At 48.0% G+C, this 17,405-nt stretch overlaps 1 protein-coding gene across 1 annotated transcript in view; it reads right to left on the reverse strand.

The window, feature by feature from the left end:
• Positions 1-1,127: 1,127 nt before the first annotated feature.
• The window catches only part of LOC122371258 (protein capicua homolog), a 118,059-nt gene continuing 101,781 nt past the window's right edge, over positions 1,128-17,405 (reverse strand). The window contains exons 7-9 of the mRNA XM_043347433.1: positions 5,692-5,806; positions 3,877-4,234; positions 1,128-2,211 (exon numbers count right to left, since the gene is read on the reverse strand). Of these exons, the coding sequence (XP_043203368.1) occupies positions 1,934-2,211; positions 3,877-4,234; positions 5,692-5,806 (751 nt within the window). The 3' untranslated portion in view covers positions 1,128-1,933. The remainder of the gene's footprint in view (positions 2,212-3,876; positions 4,235-5,691; positions 5,807-17,405) is intronic.

A 17,405-nucleotide genomic window follows, 5' to 3' on the forward strand; every position in this document is an offset into this window, starting at 1 on the left:
AGAGTGAGAGAGTGAGAGGGAGGGTGAGAGAGAGTGAGAGAGTGAGGGGAGAGTGGAGGGAGGAGTGAGAGAGTGAGAGAGTGAGAGAGGAGGAGTGAGAGAGGAGAGGTGAGAGAGTGAGAGAGTGAGAGAGTGAGAGAGTGAGAGAGTGAGAGAGTGAGAGAGTGAGAGAGTGAGAGAGTGAGAGAGTGAGAGAGTGAGAGAGTGAGAGAGTGAGAGAGTGAGAGAGTGAGAGAGTGAGAGAGTGAGAGAGTGAGAGAGTGAGAGAGTGAGAGAGTGAGAGAGTGAGAGAGTGAGAGAGTGAGAGAGAGAGAGGAGAGAGAGGAAGAGAGAGAGGAGGAGAGAGGAGAGAGGAGAGGAGAGGAGAGAGAGAGAGAGAGAGAGAGGAGAGGAGAGAGAGAGGAGAGGGAGAGAGAGAGAGAGACCATTTATTCAATAACAAACAGATGAATATAACAAATAAAGTAGGCAATTGGCGCAAAAGTGCTACGCACTTAAAAATCATGGCGCCGCTTGCTAAACGAGAAGTACTTAATGTATTTAGCAACAATAATAATGATGAAACACAATGGAACAAGAAGAACGGAATAAAAATATTTATGTTGCAAAACATGTCAAAGTGATCGTCGAGGTGAGAGGTGAGTACTTGAGGGCATTTGCAGTGTCGCTGTTGTGTGTCAAATTCTTGCGCTTTGTGAAATACGAACAATAATCAGCAGTCAACTGACTACACGTTATTAGGGGCAGACGCAGAGAACACGCCACAGCTCTGGTGTTCGAGATATTGGTACTTTATGCGGTAGATATACATGCGTAAGATGGGTGGTCAGCCCGCTGCTAGCAGAATGACTTTGCTACTACGCACCGGATTGATAAATGATAGGCACACTCTTCAATAGTTCACTTCATTCAAGTGAGTTCAATTGCAATGGGATCTGACCATGGGCGTCGAAAGCGGGGGTGGGGTGGGGGTGGGGGGGGGGGGGGGCTCGGCGGTCTCTAAGAGCCCTTACCGGCCTCAGGGCCCTTACCGGCCAGAGCGTCCTAACCAGCCTGAGGGGCCTTACCGGTCCATTAGGGGCCAGCTCTAGGGGCCCCAGGGCACACCCTTCTGTGACGGTCCCACACCAATTTCTTTGAGGGCCCCGTAATGGCGACTGATAGCCCTCACCGGCGCCTCTGAGGGCCTAAACAGGTCCCGAAGGTCCCCCACACGGGCACGAGGGGCCCGGTGGCGCCAACTGGCCGTTGAGGGTTTACTGATCATATTTCTGGTCGTATTTCGACTCAGAAGTGCCCCACAGGGCTCGTAAGGACATCCCATGGGCCCCTGAGTAGCCACACTAAGTTCTCCATAAAGGCCCTACGCCAGCTTCTGAGTGTCCCTTGCTGGCTTCTGAGGGCTTTTTTTCTTTTTTACGCATTTTTGGAAAAACTAATGGGTTTAGTGAAAAACGCTTCTTAGATAATTCGAAGAAAAATGTCTAGGCTTTCCGATGATGCACTTAGTTTTGTGCTAGCTTTAGCAGAGTTTGTTCTACAGCGCTTCAAAAATCGCCCATTTGCATAGGACTTAAACGGGACTTCAAGACTTGCCCCCAGATGACGTCACGAGCTGACGTCACGATCAGGTAGAATCGCCGGACGACCCTACCTGGTATATAGGGCCTTGGAGTCCAGTTTTACCAACAAAGAAGTAGCGGAAGTAGCCGCTGCCGGAAGTTCTTGACCAAAGACCGCTTCACATACGGAGCGTCAACGCGATGGGCACGTAAGCGGATAGGGCTTTTGCGTAGGATCGCATATGTAAAACGGCCTTTAGGCAAAAAAATCCGGCAGGCGGCTATTTTTTCTGTAGGTAAAACTGGCCTTTGCTCGAGGCCCGCATCCTCGGATGAGCCAGCGGGAAGAGCATAGCCATCCGAGAGAGTGGTCATCCGATTCCTACAGGCCCATGGTTGCACCTGAGCTGGCTGCCGCGGTGGGTGCGGTAAACGGTGGGCCGACTGACCTGTTGACCTGAGGGCCGGCTGCCGGCCGAGCGGCGGCCGGCGCCGCTCCGGCCGTCTGGGGAGCGCGGCGCCGGCGCCGGCGGCTCGGTGCCGGCCGCGCCGCTGCCACCACCCTCCACCGGCTCGGCTGGCTTCAGGAACGGGATCAGCGCGTGCCAGGCGAACACGTGGCTACCGCCGGAGACGTCCGTCGGAGCGCCTACCAAAGGAGAACGGGCCGCTGCGTTAGCAGTGGCCGCAGCACACAACACCAGGCGCCACCTGGAAAAGCACTAGAAATTATTTGTTATTGAAATGCTGATCTCAGCGACAAGTATAAATCATGATACTGAACATACCGCACGATATACAAATGAATAGTATTGAAATAGGATAAACAATGGGAACTATTTTGAATTATATTCTTTTGAATTGGCTACACATGTGTTTCGACAAAATGTCTTTTTCAAGCCTTTTCAAGGCTTGAAACGAACTGGTACTAATGACCTTGAAACTAATGAACTGGTACAGAGAATCCTGTGCAAGGAAATGTTTTGCATGATTTGACATAACAGCATGAATTTTATTTTCCCAGTTGCATTGGGGCTCTGCTGGAGTTTGCTGATGACAGGATACTGAAGGGCTGAAGCTGGTAGCTGTGGCAGGAGCCCAGTGTCCACCAGCTCAAGATCCGACGCCGCCGCGTCGCCGCCGTGCGGCACTCCGCGGAGACGGGGACGGCGGTCATGATGGAGGACACCGCACTTCCCGCCTGGACTGTCCGGTCGGAGACTGGTAATCCCTCCGGTGAGCCGCACACCATGGAGCTACTGCACCGCGCGTGTCCACCCACAGCGCAGTGCCGGCAACGGTGCCGTGAGTGCCGTGAGTGCGTGAGTGCGTTTTAAAGAGCGTTTTACTGGTATATGTATGTGTTGAACTCGAAAGGTCAAGGTCAAAGGTTGAACTCGGTTCACGTGACCTCAAGGTCATCATGCAAACCATTCGATGCGCCTTGACGAGCTGAACACGATGAGACCATCCGCGCGGCTGTATCTTGCTCCTGTGATGAGTTATTAGCAAAAGACCTTTGGTGACCCTTGATGACGTCACATGACCTTACAGTTGTCCAAGAGCAAATAAGGCCTCAAGGTAGTCAAGGCTGATCGTATCTGAAGTCATTGATGGTATATTGGGCCATCCCGACGCGTTTAAGTGTCACCAAGTGTCACCAAGTTGACACCCACAGGGAGCCCGTGGGCTCCCTGTGGGTGTCAACTTGGTGACACCGTTATAAGTGTAAGCAGCGCTGTGACACCTTTAAATTACACCTGTGGGTATGCAGTTTAACACACACCCAGGCGATTATTCCCCCCAGTATCCCTATGGGTGTCAACTTGGTGACACCGTTATAAGCGTTGTGTTGTGACACCTTTAAATTACACCCGTGGGAATGCAGTTTAACACACACCCAAGCGATTATTCCCCCCAGTATCCCTACGGGTGTTATCTTGGTGACACCATTATAAGTGTAAATAGGGTGTCTGAGGGGAGTCGAAACGCACCCTTGTCTGGGGTGTATGACACCACAGTACAGAAACTGGACACCCTTAGGGATAGTACAATGGTGTATCTTGACGCTCATATAAGTGTTATCTGACACCTTTCAAAAACACCCGTGGGTATGCAGTTTAACCACTTACACCGTTAGCAGTGTTTTAAATTTTCTCCGTGCATAAGTACGAGGGTTGATCTTTCGAACAATGGAAACAAATAGCTTCTCTTATCCTACAGCTCTGCGATATTCTTATTTGACCGATTAAGGTTTCCTCTAAAGGAACGAACGCGTGTCCAGAGTATCCATAACCAAAAACTGGCCACTCACCGCGCCACTCGCTGCTCCCCTCCGCTGGGGCGGGCTTTGTCGACGAGCCGTTGACTTGCTGTGTGCTCCGGTCGGCCGAGAGCTGACAGGGCGGTGCCGGCTGCTGCTGGTGCTGTACGGCACGCTGAGCCTGCTGGTGCGACTGAGAGGGCACCGCTGGTGGTGGCGGCGGCGGCGGCGGCGGCGGCGGCGGCGGCGGCGCGCGGCCTGTGCTGAGGTCCACACCGCACGAGGCTGGGGCGGCCACCGGGGCAGTGAGCGCCCGCTGCAGTAGCGCGGCCGGCTGTTGCGCGCCACCGGCCGCCGAGTGTTCCACCACCACCCTGCTGATCTGCACCAGCCGCTGCGCCTGACCATCCTGAGCCAAATGGTTACACACGGGGTCAATAGACTGGTGAACAATAGACGGTTTGAATGTCACTTCCGCAAATAAAATCATCATGAGCCATTTTTACGAAGGTTATCTGGCACACATTTGGTCACATTTGGCGCTATTTGGTGAAATTAGATTCAAAGTTGATTCTAAATAGTTTTCAGCTTAGGTTGCACTGTTTGCTCATACTGCACTCTCCACGTAAATGTTTATGTTGTTTTTCTTCAAATGCAGTTTTCTTCTGTTTTTCAGGTTTATTTATTCACACCACGCAGCTCCATCGGCCAACGCCAGTCGACAGCCACATCGCGCGCGCGCCATGGCCGAATCCCGCTTTATACATTTCGACCATGGCGCATTAACACAAAATAATGGCGCACACCCTGCCAAATGCGGCCATATCCGGAAGCCTGTTTCCGGAGACCGACGAGCGATGTCTCTATCGTTACATTTCCCTCTCATTAAAGTGACCATTCCACCTTAACATTAGATTTGGATTGATACAGCTAAATTGGGGTCCCTAGCTCACAATCACCGGTTTCGGCACTCGCAACGTGAAGAAATGCCTTAACCTTCCAGGAGGTGGGGGCGGACATTTTTTTGCCCCCCCCCCCCCCTAAGTTTTTTCTATATATCTCCAGAACCGCTGCGCCGACTGTCACCAAACTTTCAGTACCCTCCCGGGTATAACTTTTAGGTACACATCGTGACCACTTTTTTCAAAGGCTATGATAGGTTAGCAGCAAATGACGGCCGAGTAACGTCATGTTCTGCCGTTTTCGACCCAACAAAAAAGGTTCGCGGGAAGAGCTGTCAGGCCTATAGCTTTGATGATACAGAAAAGTGTTCAAACATAAAATGTGTAGAATTACCAAGGCTACTATACTGATTTGTTATTGTAGCCTTGGCAATGTTAATATTTTGGAATTTGACCCCAAAAATAAAAAACTGCATATAATAGAATAAAATAGACATGTCATCGCGAGCCGGCGCTGCTGGCAGCCAGCTACGACTGGAAAACATTGCTCCGAACCTCCCCTGTACCTACATAGCCGCGAGCAGTATGTTTTTCTCGTAAACAAATTTAGGATCTAAGCATAAGCTTTCTGTCAGCGTGCGACGGTTATGTACGCCGTACCACTAGCTGCCTTTGTTTTAACATCACGGACGGCATGGCCATTGGCCACCCTCATCTTACACACTTGTTTTTATTTGTCCCAATCGCTCTGAAAGTTCTCAAACTCCCTGACCGGTCAGTGAGTTTGCAAACTCTCTAGTGACTTTGGAAATTCCCTAGTGAGTTTGCAAACTCACTGACGGGTCGGGGAGTTTGCAAACTCCTTATGGAGTTTGCAAACTCACGGATTTCTCAAACTCCCTGTAACATAACTATAAAACAGAAGCACAAAGTTGACTGGGGCCCGGCCCGAAGGTGCTCGTACCGTCGCCTGTCTGGCCTGTATGACTGTTGAGCAGGCGGGTGGTCCGTTGATCGGTGCCAGCACGGAGTGCTCAATGGCGGCGGCGGCAGGCGCGTCCGGCCGCACCAGCTCCGGCCTGTCAGCAGGGCCGCGCGGCGAGCGTCACACACTCAGTCAGACAGTCACCGACACTCCCAATCACGGAGAGTCACACACAGCCACGGAGAGTCACACACAGTATCAGACAGTCACAAACAGTCGGGGCATTCCACGATAGATCGACCAAAGCCGTACACCCTCATGTTATCCTTTTTTTTGCTTAAAATTGGCGTAATGGGTTGTGATGGGCGGGGAAGCCAGCTGTGACAAGGAATTTTTTTCTTCGAACAATGGTTTCCGAGATATAGCCTCGGGCAATTCCTAGAGGTCAAGCTGCAGCCCCATGTTCGGCGACTTATAACTCAGAACCTATTGGTTTTCTTTGAGGACAACTCTATATCGTTCAACTCGCAATCACCCAAAGAACATTTTGACTATCTCGGATTTTCAATTTTTGAAATTTTGGTCACATGACCTCTTGACCTATTTTTTGAAGTGACCTTGATATTTTCCTCACTAAAAGTTGCAATTTGGTCTGATGACGATTAAAGAATTACCAATTGTCATTCATTTGCGATAATAAAACAAGTGGCTTTCGGACTGCGTTGACCTCAGGTCAGGTCATTTTTGTGACGTGCCCTTTGTAAGTCAATTGCAGAAATATCGGCTACCACCGAAACGCATTTTACCCGTTCAAATACTTTTGAATCATGTTGAGCTAGGCTATTATTGTTAGCACTGGTGCAGCTTTGCATCAGTGACCCGCTGAAAGGTCATCCGAGGTCACCCGTTGAACACACGACAGTAATTTTCCTTTTTTGACTGTATCTTTTGATCAAATAGAGAAAGAGGCGTGGAACAGGCACCATTGTGCTTTTTCGAACTACTCCGCCACCCATGATCAGGTGACCAGTGCCCCCACCCTCAAACCCAGCGACAAGCAGAACCTTACGTTAACACCAGACAAAATAAACAGATAAGTCGCGGCACTCTCTGCTAAGAAAGGAAATAAAATTTTAAAAAGCAAACGAGAGAAGGGGTAGCGGGTTTTGATGGAGACAAGAACAGAATGCTAAAGTAGCTACTGCTGAAATCAGTATCAGTATCAGTATCAGTGTATTTAAAAACCTTCCAGGTGGCTATTCAGGCTTTCCGTCATACATTACCACACACGCACAAATAATATTTGGTAGGAATATAAGTGGCTAAAACGATCTGACATTAAACGAGATTTTAAAAACATGAGGGATTAAACACAAATGGTAAGCCTAAAAGCGCCGTAGAAATACACTTTAAAAACACACAATATGATGATAAAATGTTCATAAAGAGTTCACAGCAGCTTTGAAAGTTACCACGGACGTGGTGGTGCGAGCCGCAGGTGGGAGTCGGTTCCAGGTTGACGCGGCACGGTACGCAAATGACCTCTGTGTGGCGGTAAGTCGATGAAATCAGACAGATGACTGTTCTCTACTGCGATACCGAAAGCAACTTTCACTCAGAAGCGCATGCATTCATCTAGGGTAGAAAAAATCACTCATTCACATGTCATGCAAACATCCGTGGGGATTCACTCTGGTCAAAATTCGGCCGGTCAATGCTGAGGGCAGAAAAGCCTTTCCAGATAAGCGAAGCTTGTTGCTGGTCAGGCTCTTTGCTCCAGCGCCAAAGGTATTCATGGTGACGATGATGAGAATAATTACGAAGCGAGCGAAGCGAGCGGAGTCTTTCCTTAGATTAACCCGCGCCCTGCTGGGGGTCCTGGATTTCCACGCCCTGCTGGGGGGGGGGGGGTGTTTGAACACCCCCCCCCCTTGTAACTGGGCTCCTGGGCCACGTAGCAATACGCGGAAGGCGGCGTTCGAAAGAGCGTCAAAAATAATGACAAAATCACTTCGGTCAATTTTTTGGTCAGGTCAAAGGTCAGGTCACCAGAGGTCATTGAAGGCAAAATTTCGCCGATTTCCAGGTCGAATGTCGAAAATTTCCAAGAAGCCAACGCATAACTCGGGAACCAATAGAGCTACAGCGCCGCGGAAAAGCGCATTCGATAGCCCTATTAACGCCCTTTCTGAGTAATTCTCTCAGATTTGACCTAACGTCAACGGTTTTGCCTGCAGGGGGCAAAAACTGCAAAAATAGCCGATTTTTTCGAAAACAGTTTTTCTGCAATAACTTTTGACCCAAGCCTTGTACGAGCTTACTTTTACCGGCATCGTGTTCCTCTCGTCAAGACGCATCGAATGAACTATGACTTGACCTTGAAAGGTCAACTTGAAAATTTGACCTCAGGTCAAGGTCATGACCTGACCGGAAAGGGTCATGTTGCATATCAGTCGATCCGTATCGTCGAGCTGAACACATCTAAGGCATTTTCATCGCTCTAGCATGCCTCTATCAAAAGTTATTTGCGAAAAACTGTTAGATACCATTCGTGACCTAAGATGACCTCAGGGCATAAACAAGGGTCACGGACACCATTTTCAAGTTCAGTGTGTCTAAACCACTTGTAATTCGGTGTTTGGGAGTGTTTATAATGTCTTTCATCCAAAAGAGGCGCATTTCAATTTTCTCCCATTGACTTATAATGGGGAGGTCGCAAAATTGACCTGACCTTAGGTCATCGATATCAAAATTCTGAGATATACATTTTGTACATGCTATTGCTCTCAGCAATCGCTGAAAGTTTCAAAGCGATCGGTCACTCGGTGTAGCTATGACAGACATTGAAAGTTTTTATGAGGTGAGGTCACTTCAAGTGACCTGGTGACCTGACCTTGAATGACCTTGGTCTGAAATTTTCACAACATGTGTAGAATTGATGTATGATAAGGTGTACCGGAGCGCCGCCGTTTTTGAGATATTCGCGAAAAACCACAAGGGGGGGTGTTCAAACACCCCCCCAGCAGGGCGCGGGTTAACGGAAATTTCTGAGTATGAGCGGCCGGCCGTGCGGACGCTTTTGCGAGGCTTATATCTCAGCAATCACTTGACCGATTTACACGCGGTAATTTTTGTAGGGTAGTTTCATTCCTTCTGTCAAGTCTATATTACTATTTGAGGAGGGTGCGTCTGTCCGTTACCGAGGTCCCGACTTGGTGGTGCTTTGCGTGGACTACAGGCCAGACCGTTGCACCTAGCCCGGTGAAATTTGCACAACTCATAGAGCAAGGATGCGCGACGTGCCATTGAGGGGTCTCAGCTCGATCGGATTGATAGGGAGCGCGTGGCGCGTGCTCAAAAAGTGCAAATTCGCGTCATAGACTTTACATGTATAAATCGGCGTGCGAAATCGGGCGAAAACGGCTAATTTTGGCCGACACGGGTCCAGTTCCCGTGCAATATCTTGGTGACCAGGGGTCCGACCGGCACGGGGAAAACAGCATCGTGTACAGAATTGAACGGGCTATTGAATGGTGTGCAATGCAGAGGATAGCACGCGCCACGTGCACCGGAGAGGGCACTTTTATTTGAAAAATTGCGGTTTTGAGGAATTTTGGAATTAATTTTATTTTTAGGTGACCGTTAAATGGAGCGAGTTGAATCAACGCCTATTTGCAAGAGAAAGGTACCGCCTCTCATATAAAAATTGTGAAAAGCTGATTGATCCAAATCAAGGTGGTGCAAATCACAGGAGAAAATGGTGTTTGTCAATTTTGTGCCACTTTATTAATCACACGGGGTTTGCTGCATAACCTGATACCTTTGGCAATTGAATATGGTACCATTGGATAGAGCAATCAATTCTGTCCAATATTCACTCTTCATTTTTGCATGATTAGCAACAGTATCCTTAAAAATGTAAATGTTCCAAACCATTACATTGTCATTTTTAGCGAAATTCATCGATGGCCCTCAAAAGACTTCACGCCAGTTTTCGAATCATTCTAAAGTAGAACGCATGATAATACGACACGGGCACCTCGATGCGATGTATCTTTTTGTTTTCTTACAAAATGCTTGGCCGTCAAAAAGCAATCGAACGAAATGGATATCATGGATATCTACCAACCAAATCGACACAGACCAGCCCAATACCCACGGGTCAAAAAATCCCCGCTTCGCGTTGCGGAGCACGCGGGTAACCCTAGTATTGGACTATTCCCGATGCATGTGGGTGACCCCTTATGCAAGTGCCACGTGCAAAACGAAGAGGTGTCAGTTTTGTAATTTTTGCAATATCTCGGTAACTACTTGGCCGATTGCGCTTAAAGTTGGCATGTAGGTAGGCACCCAATAGGCACTGCATATCCATGTGCCAGAGTTGGGGTGCTGCTGCACGTGCGCACGTGCAGGGGTCGTTACCAGATCTCGAGAACGGCTCGACCGATTGCGCTCAAATTTGGTACACAGCTAGGGACCGGTTAGTAGGGTGCCGTGCTAAAGTCAGTTGGGACCCATTTTGCACGTGCGCACGTGCAGGGTGCCGCTTCCAAATCTCGAGAACGGCTGGACCGATTGACGCCCAAATTTGGCACATCGCTAGAGACCGGTTAGTATGGTGCCGTGCACAAGTCAGCTGGAGGTACCCCCTCGAAATTTCGCACGTGCAAGGTCCACCCTCTCGCTCGCTCCGTTAGTCGCCCCAAAAGACGTTATACTGGTTTAGATGAAACGTGATTTACTTGTATCTAAGTGCAGTTGTGAGGCAAATGCACTTGAGATCAAATTGCAGTGAAAGGATAGCGAGACTTCCAAGCTTACATGCTTTGTATGAAGTATGCTTTTACGCATCTTTTCAGCTGAGATTTAGATATCTGATTAATGGTTGTTAAGGAGAATTTGGGTGTCTTATTCCAGACACGCGGTCCTATCCATGATGCTATTTGAGCACGATAACGTTTTGCAGAGAAGGATTCGTGAAAATGTTGTCGATTTCTTGTTCTTATATTGTCCTGATCTACTGTAGTAAACAAATGGTTAAGTTGTGATGGTAAATGTGAAGCAACTTTTCGATACATGAACATAGTTGTTGTCTAGCTAGTGCATTTACTTTAAGTACATTGAGCTTACGAAATATGGGCATAGTATGTGCAAGACGATGTTCGTTTACTATCATTCGAACTGCTCGTTTTTGTAATACTTCCATTTTGTGAAGATAAGATGGATATGTGAAACCCCAGATTATGCAGCAATAGTTGTTTAGTAAGGGATCCATGTGATCGCAAGGCACCTCGCAGTTGCGATCAAACGTAAGTTGAATCGGAACAGATTTTGGAGGGATCCATCACATCGTAGTCTAAGTAGGTACGCAAGTTGTATCGCAAATGGTGAAGATACGAACTAACTTTACGAATCTTCTCGGTCGATCGGAAGGCCGTTCGTAGCGAAGTTTAACCTCTTTCTCAAGAGAAAAATAAAAGAAATTTTCAAAATTTTCACAACACCAAAAAATATGTTAAACAAATAAACAAATAAGTTTGTAAATGATTTACCGCTGCACATATCCACAAATTGTTTGCTCTACGCTGATGATGTCAAGCTATTCCACTGTGTAGGATCTGCCAGTGATGTTGATAGCCTGCGTGCTGACCTCAAGCGACTGGAACACTGGTCGGCGACGTGGCGCCTGCAATTAAACGCTGATAAATGTCGATCATTTACCATCTCTCTGCGGCGTGCGCCCATGAAGAGTGTGTATTGTATCCATGACAGGGCTCTAGAACATGTAGAATTCATCAGAGATCTTGGCGTCATTTGATAGTAAGCTCACGTTTCAGTTGCATGTCGATAGCATTGTCCCCAAAGCCAACAGGGCACTCGGTGTGATGATACGTTCTTTTCAGTCTGGACGAAAGGTCAAATTTAACCGAACGGCTTTGATCGCTACATATTGTGCTAATGTGAGGTCCATACTGGAGTATTGTAGCGTGGTGTGGGGTGGGGCGGCGAAGTCCCATACAGAACGAATAGAGCGCGTACAACACAAATTTGTTATCTGGTTGTCGACCCACGTTTTCATCAGCAGGGCTTCAGCTTCGACTTCCACGGACTGGCCATCTTCTGCTGTAGCTTTGGTTCCATTTTGTCTTTTTGCACGATTTCTCCATCTCAGGATCACCGAGATTGTCCGAACTCCACTTTGAGAATCTTGACAGATCTGGCATTGCAAGTCTGATATCTGGAACTGGGGACTGAGCGGCATCAACCGTGAATACAAGCTTGGTCTCCGGATCATCTTGCAGAATATCTTGAGGTGATGAGTTCAGTTCCTCTGGCCACGTGTCACGTGTCTCACGCAGGAAATCGGGACCTGTCGCCCAAAACCCGTCTTGATGCAGGTCACGCAGCCGGTGACCCCTCGAGCCACCATCAGCTGGATTCAGCGCTGTCGGTACGTAGCGCCACTGCTTGGCCGACGACCTGTCGAGAATTTCGGCCGTCCCGTTGCTCACAAAGACATGGTATCGTCTATCTTGCGCTTTGATCCACGCCAAAACGTTTTTGGAGTCGGACCAATGGGTCACAGCCGTCCAGTCGAGGCGACTTTCCTTCCGGAGCGAGCAGACTAGTCTTGTCGCCAAGACGGCTGCCGGGAGTTCTAGGCGAGGGACGGACAGCGTCTTCAGCGGCGCGAGTCTGGACCGTGCTGTGACAAATGTAGCGAAGACTTGAGAGTTGGACGTCCGCTTGTAGTACACGACCGCAGAAAATCCGTCTGTACTCGCGTCACAAAATGTGTGTACTTCTACGGCAGTGATTTCGATCAGTACGGCAGTGCAAAAAGAAAAGCACCAGTGAACTTAGCACGTCAAGGGGCGTCGAATGATATACTTTTTAGCTTGCTTAAGTGTACTTCAAGTTTTTCTTAGATTTTAAATAAACTTAAATTTATAAATTAAGTTCAAGTTAACCAAATTACATCATATCGCATATCATTCGATTCGGCTGATCACCAGGAACACAATGCTACCATTTTTAAGCTCTAGCGTCATTATGTGCCAAGTTATTGGCAAAAACGTCATTTGACCTCAGTTGACCTCATTTGACCTGACCCATGGATAAATACACCAAACAAAGAAGCACCAAGTGACCTGCTGTTAAGTACTGTGGTTTCAAAGCACAAAAGTGATAGAACGAAGCGAATATCTCCAGTATTTTCCGAATTTAGTATTTTCCCATAGGCTTAACATTTTTTTTTTAGTACTTTATTGAAAGTCATCCACTAAACAAGTGGCTATTACGGCCTTCTCGTCAATAAAACATGGATCACAAAGTGCAGGATAAAAGACACACTCGCTCCCTAAACGCGCTAAAAATAAACATGAAACCAGAAGCACATTAAAAAAGCGTATAAAACATGAAACCATGCACGACATCACCACCGCAGCTTCCCGTTCACGATTTATGGGTCCCGGACAGAGGACAAATGGGCCCTCAGGGCACGCCTGAACCGCGGACCTCTCAAACTTCGTACTGATACCGGTAAGCCGGTTCATGAGGTGTGGTGAGCGATAGACAAACCGGCGACGACCCGCCTCAGAACGGATGGATGGGATGTGTAGGAGCTCGTCCTGCCTGGTGGTGCGGACGTGGTCGGGACGGTCACGGTTGGAGCAGATTTGACGGGCGATGCACTCGGGCTGGCCTGAGGATAGGATTTTGTCTAGGAGGCAGAGAGATTGGTATTGGAAAAGCTGAGATGAGTCGAGCCACCCCAGCCTGTCCCGCACGTCCGACACCCGGTCAAATTTTCGTTTACCCGCGATCACACGGGCCGCGAAGTTGAGAAGCCTTTGAATGGCTGTGAGGTTGCCAGCGCTGCCGTTGCCGTACACGGGCAGGCAGTAGCGAACGTGCGAGACGGCCAGGGCGGTGACTATCTCAGGGAGAGTGTCAGGGGGGAGGAAGTGGCGGATATGGGATAGGGCGGTGAGGATGCCGCAGCACCTTCGCGAGACGGTCCTCACGTGCGCGTCCCATGACAAGTGTTGGTCGAAGACCACGCCAAGATTTTTGACTTCAGGGCTGGGCGTCAGACACGTGTCCTTGTACGTAATTTTGATTGGTGAGATACTACGCAAATTTTGTCTGGAGCCGAATGTAATGAGCTCGAACTTGCTTACGTTAACTTTCAAGCCATTTGAATGGAAGTAGTCGCCAAGAGAGGACAGAGCACGTTCCATGCGCGATGCAAGCGCTGGTAACGCAGATTTTGGGCCAGAAACCAAGACCTGAGTGTCGTCGGCGTATTGGACGACAAGTGCGTCAGAGACATACAAACTCAGGTCGTTGGCGAACGCGCAGAAGAGGATTGGGCCGAGACTAGATCCTTGAAAGACACCCTGGTTGATAGGCAGTGGGGGAGAGATTTTAGTTCGTCCATCAGAGGAAGTGAGGCTTACACTCTGCTTGTGGCCAGAAAGATAATTTTGAAACCAGGACACGTCGACACCCAACAGCTGAAGTTTTTCTACCAATTTTGCATGACAAATAACATCGAAACATTTGCTGAGATCAATCAGACAGAGAATGGAAATTTGGCCAGAATCCGTAGCAGATAGAATACTGTCAGTAATGCACGTGAGGGCCGTCTCGGTAGAGTGTCCTGGGCGAAAGCCATGTTGGGTTGGGGAAAGGAGATGATTGGAGGAGAGGTAATGGTGAAGCTGGCGCTGGACCGCCCGCTCCACGATCTTGGCGATGACGGGGATGATGGATATGGGACGGTAGTTGGAAGGATCTGCGGGATCTCCGGACTTGTGGATAGGATGGACAAGGGCGTGTTTCCAGGATTCCGGGATGATGTTGGAGATGAGGCAGGTGTTGACGAGATGTAGAAGGACATGGGAGATGGAGTTGAAGGCCAGCTTGAAAACCCGAATGCACAGTCCGTCGGATCCGCGAGAAGGGGAGTTTTTCATTGAACTTATGATGCTATGTAATGAACTGATTGTGATGGGATGAAGGTGAAATGCACAAGCGCCCACTCTGGGCAGCCTCTGGGAGAGTGAAGGAGGCGTGCCCTGCGCCGCGAGCTCGGCAGCGATACGGGGGCCGACAGTGAACGAAGAAATCATTCATGGATTCTGCAGACACAGCAGGGGGTACGGAAGAAGCAGCCTTCTTACTGCCCACAACATCAGCTGCGCAACGCCAGATGGACCCACGTCCCCGCTCAGACACACGGTGTCCTATGTGGCGCCGTTTGTCCGCTCTGAAAGCGGCGCGAAGCCAGGCGGTTCGCCTCCCGGTACCCGTCAGATCGGTGACCCCAAAGGCGCAGCGCTCGGGCGCGGTCAGCTAACAGCTGACGCGTGACGTCAGAAACCGGGGGAGCAGAGGGGTAGAGGTCATTACGACGTAATGACCTCTAACTGACCTCAGGTCAGTGACCTCAAAAAACCCAAAGTATATGTTATACAGCTCGGTGAACTTAGCACATCCTGAAAGTTTGAAGGAAATCAGTCAGAAACTGTGAGTTCTCCTTTTAGACGCTGATGACGGTGATTTGGCCGAGGCGCGTTCGTCTATCATTTTTGTTCCGTGTTATTATAACCAGTATACTTCTTTTTGTTCGACCCTTTCGGGCCCGACAAGGGAAGTTCAGGGTCAAAGAACGATGGATTCATTGAAATATATATGCCAGTTAATGGTAAAAAAAAAAAACTGTGAGTTGGACAGGTGCAAAAAGAAAATTGAAATTTGACCATGACCTTGTACCGGTTTTTCTAACCTGGTGACCTGACCCAAGGTCATCTGGACCTGAAATTTTCAGGTCATATGTAAAAAAGTTGCCCCATAGGCTGTGCCAAATTTGGCGGCGCTGTGCGCCGCCGTTTTTACGCTATCTTCGAAAAACCTTAGGGGGGTCACATCGACCCCCGCCAGGTCGAGGGTTAAGGCGATGAATATTATTTTCGAGCGTTATTATATTATTATGGTATGGTACAATAATTTTGATACTTGGCAGTTGAGATAAGGTACATTTTCGTGATTGTTGTGGGAAAGTTGTGAGGTTTTCTGGGGAAATACTGTGCAGTGCAATATTATGTTTGTGAGGTTTTGCACAATGTTTCATGTCCGTGAAGATGGCGACGTCGCCAGCGACTTTTCCAGCGACGAGCACCGATTTTTGCCAAAACCTCGTCCAAGGTCAATTAGACCATGATGATCACGAAAATCGAACCCATTATCCCCTAAACCTTGACCTTCAAGGTCAAATTCAAGGTCAAAGGACGGGGAACTCAGAAAGTGCCACTAAATATTGTCCGATTATCAAAATTTTGGCACCAAAATGTAGCGCGTGCAAAGTTCTAGCCGCACATCGAAAACCATTTTCATCAAGATTAAACTTCAAGGTCAAATTCAAGGTTAAAGGACGGGGAACTGGAAAAGTGCCACTAAATATTGTCCGATTTTCAAAACTTTGGCACCAAAATGTAGCGCGTCCAAAGTTCTAGCCGCACATCGAAAACCATTTTCATCAAGGTCAAACTTCAAGGTCAAATTCAAGGTCAAAGGACGGAAAACTCAAAAAGTGCCACTAAATATTGTCCGATTTTCAAAATTTGGGCACCAAAATGTAGCACGTGCAAAGTTCTAGCCGCACATCGAAAACCATTTTTATCAAGATCAAATTTCATTTTTATCAAATTCAAGGTCAAATTCAAGGTCAAAGGACGGGAAACTGAAAAGTGCCAATAAATATTGTCCGATTTTCAAAATTTTGGCACCAAAATGTAGCGCGTGCAAAGTTCTAGCCGCACATCGAAAACTATTTTCATCAAGCTCAAACTTCAAGGTTAAATTCAAGGTCAAAGGACGGGGAACTGAAAAAGTGCCACTAAATATAGTCCGATTTTCAAAATTTTGGCACCAAAATGTAGCGCGTGCAATATTCTAGCCGCACATCGAAAACCATTTTCATCAAGGTCAAACTTCAAGGTCAAATTCAAGGTCAAAGGACGGAGAACTAAAAAAGTGCCACTAAATATTGTCCGATTTTCAAAATTTTGGCACCAAAATGTAGCACGTGCAAAGTTCTAGCCGCACATCGAAAACCATTTTCATCAAGGTCAAACTTCAAGGTCAAATTCAAGGTCAAAGGACGGGGAACTGAAAAGGTGCCATTAAATATTGTCCGAATTTTTTAAATTTTGGCACCAAAATGTAGCGCGTGCAAAGTTCTAGCCGCACATCGAAAACCATTTTCATCAAGGTCAAAGTTCAAGGTCCAATTCAAGGTCAAATGACGGGGAACTGAAAAAGTGCCACTAAATATTGTCCGATCTTCACAATTTTGGCACCAAAATGTAGCGCGTGCAAAGTTCTAGCCGCAAATCGAAAACCATTTTCATCAAGGTCAAACTTCAAGGTCAAATCCAAGGTCAAATGACGGGGAACAAAAAGTGCCACTAAATGTTGTCCGATCTTCACAATTTCGGCACCAAAATGTAACGCGTGCAAAAATCTAGCCGCATATCGAAAACCATTTTCATCATGTTCAAAGTTCAAGGTCAAATTCAAGGTCAAAGGACGGAGAACTTTAAAAATGCTACGTCACCAGCGACTTTTCCACAACGAGCACCGATTTTAGCCAAAGCCTCGTCCAAGGTCAATTGGACCATGAGGATCACGAAAATCGAACCCATTCTCCCCTTAACCTTGACCTTCAAGGTCAAATTCAAGGTCAA

This window comes from Amphibalanus amphitrite, unplaced genomic scaffold, assembly GCF_019059575.1.
Source record: "Amphibalanus amphitrite isolate SeventyFive unplaced genomic scaffold, NRLGWU_Aamphi_draft 001223F_arrow, whole genome shotgun sequence".
NCBI lineage: Eukaryota > Metazoa > Arthropoda > Thecostraca > Balanomorpha > Balanidae > Amphibalanus > Amphibalanus amphitrite.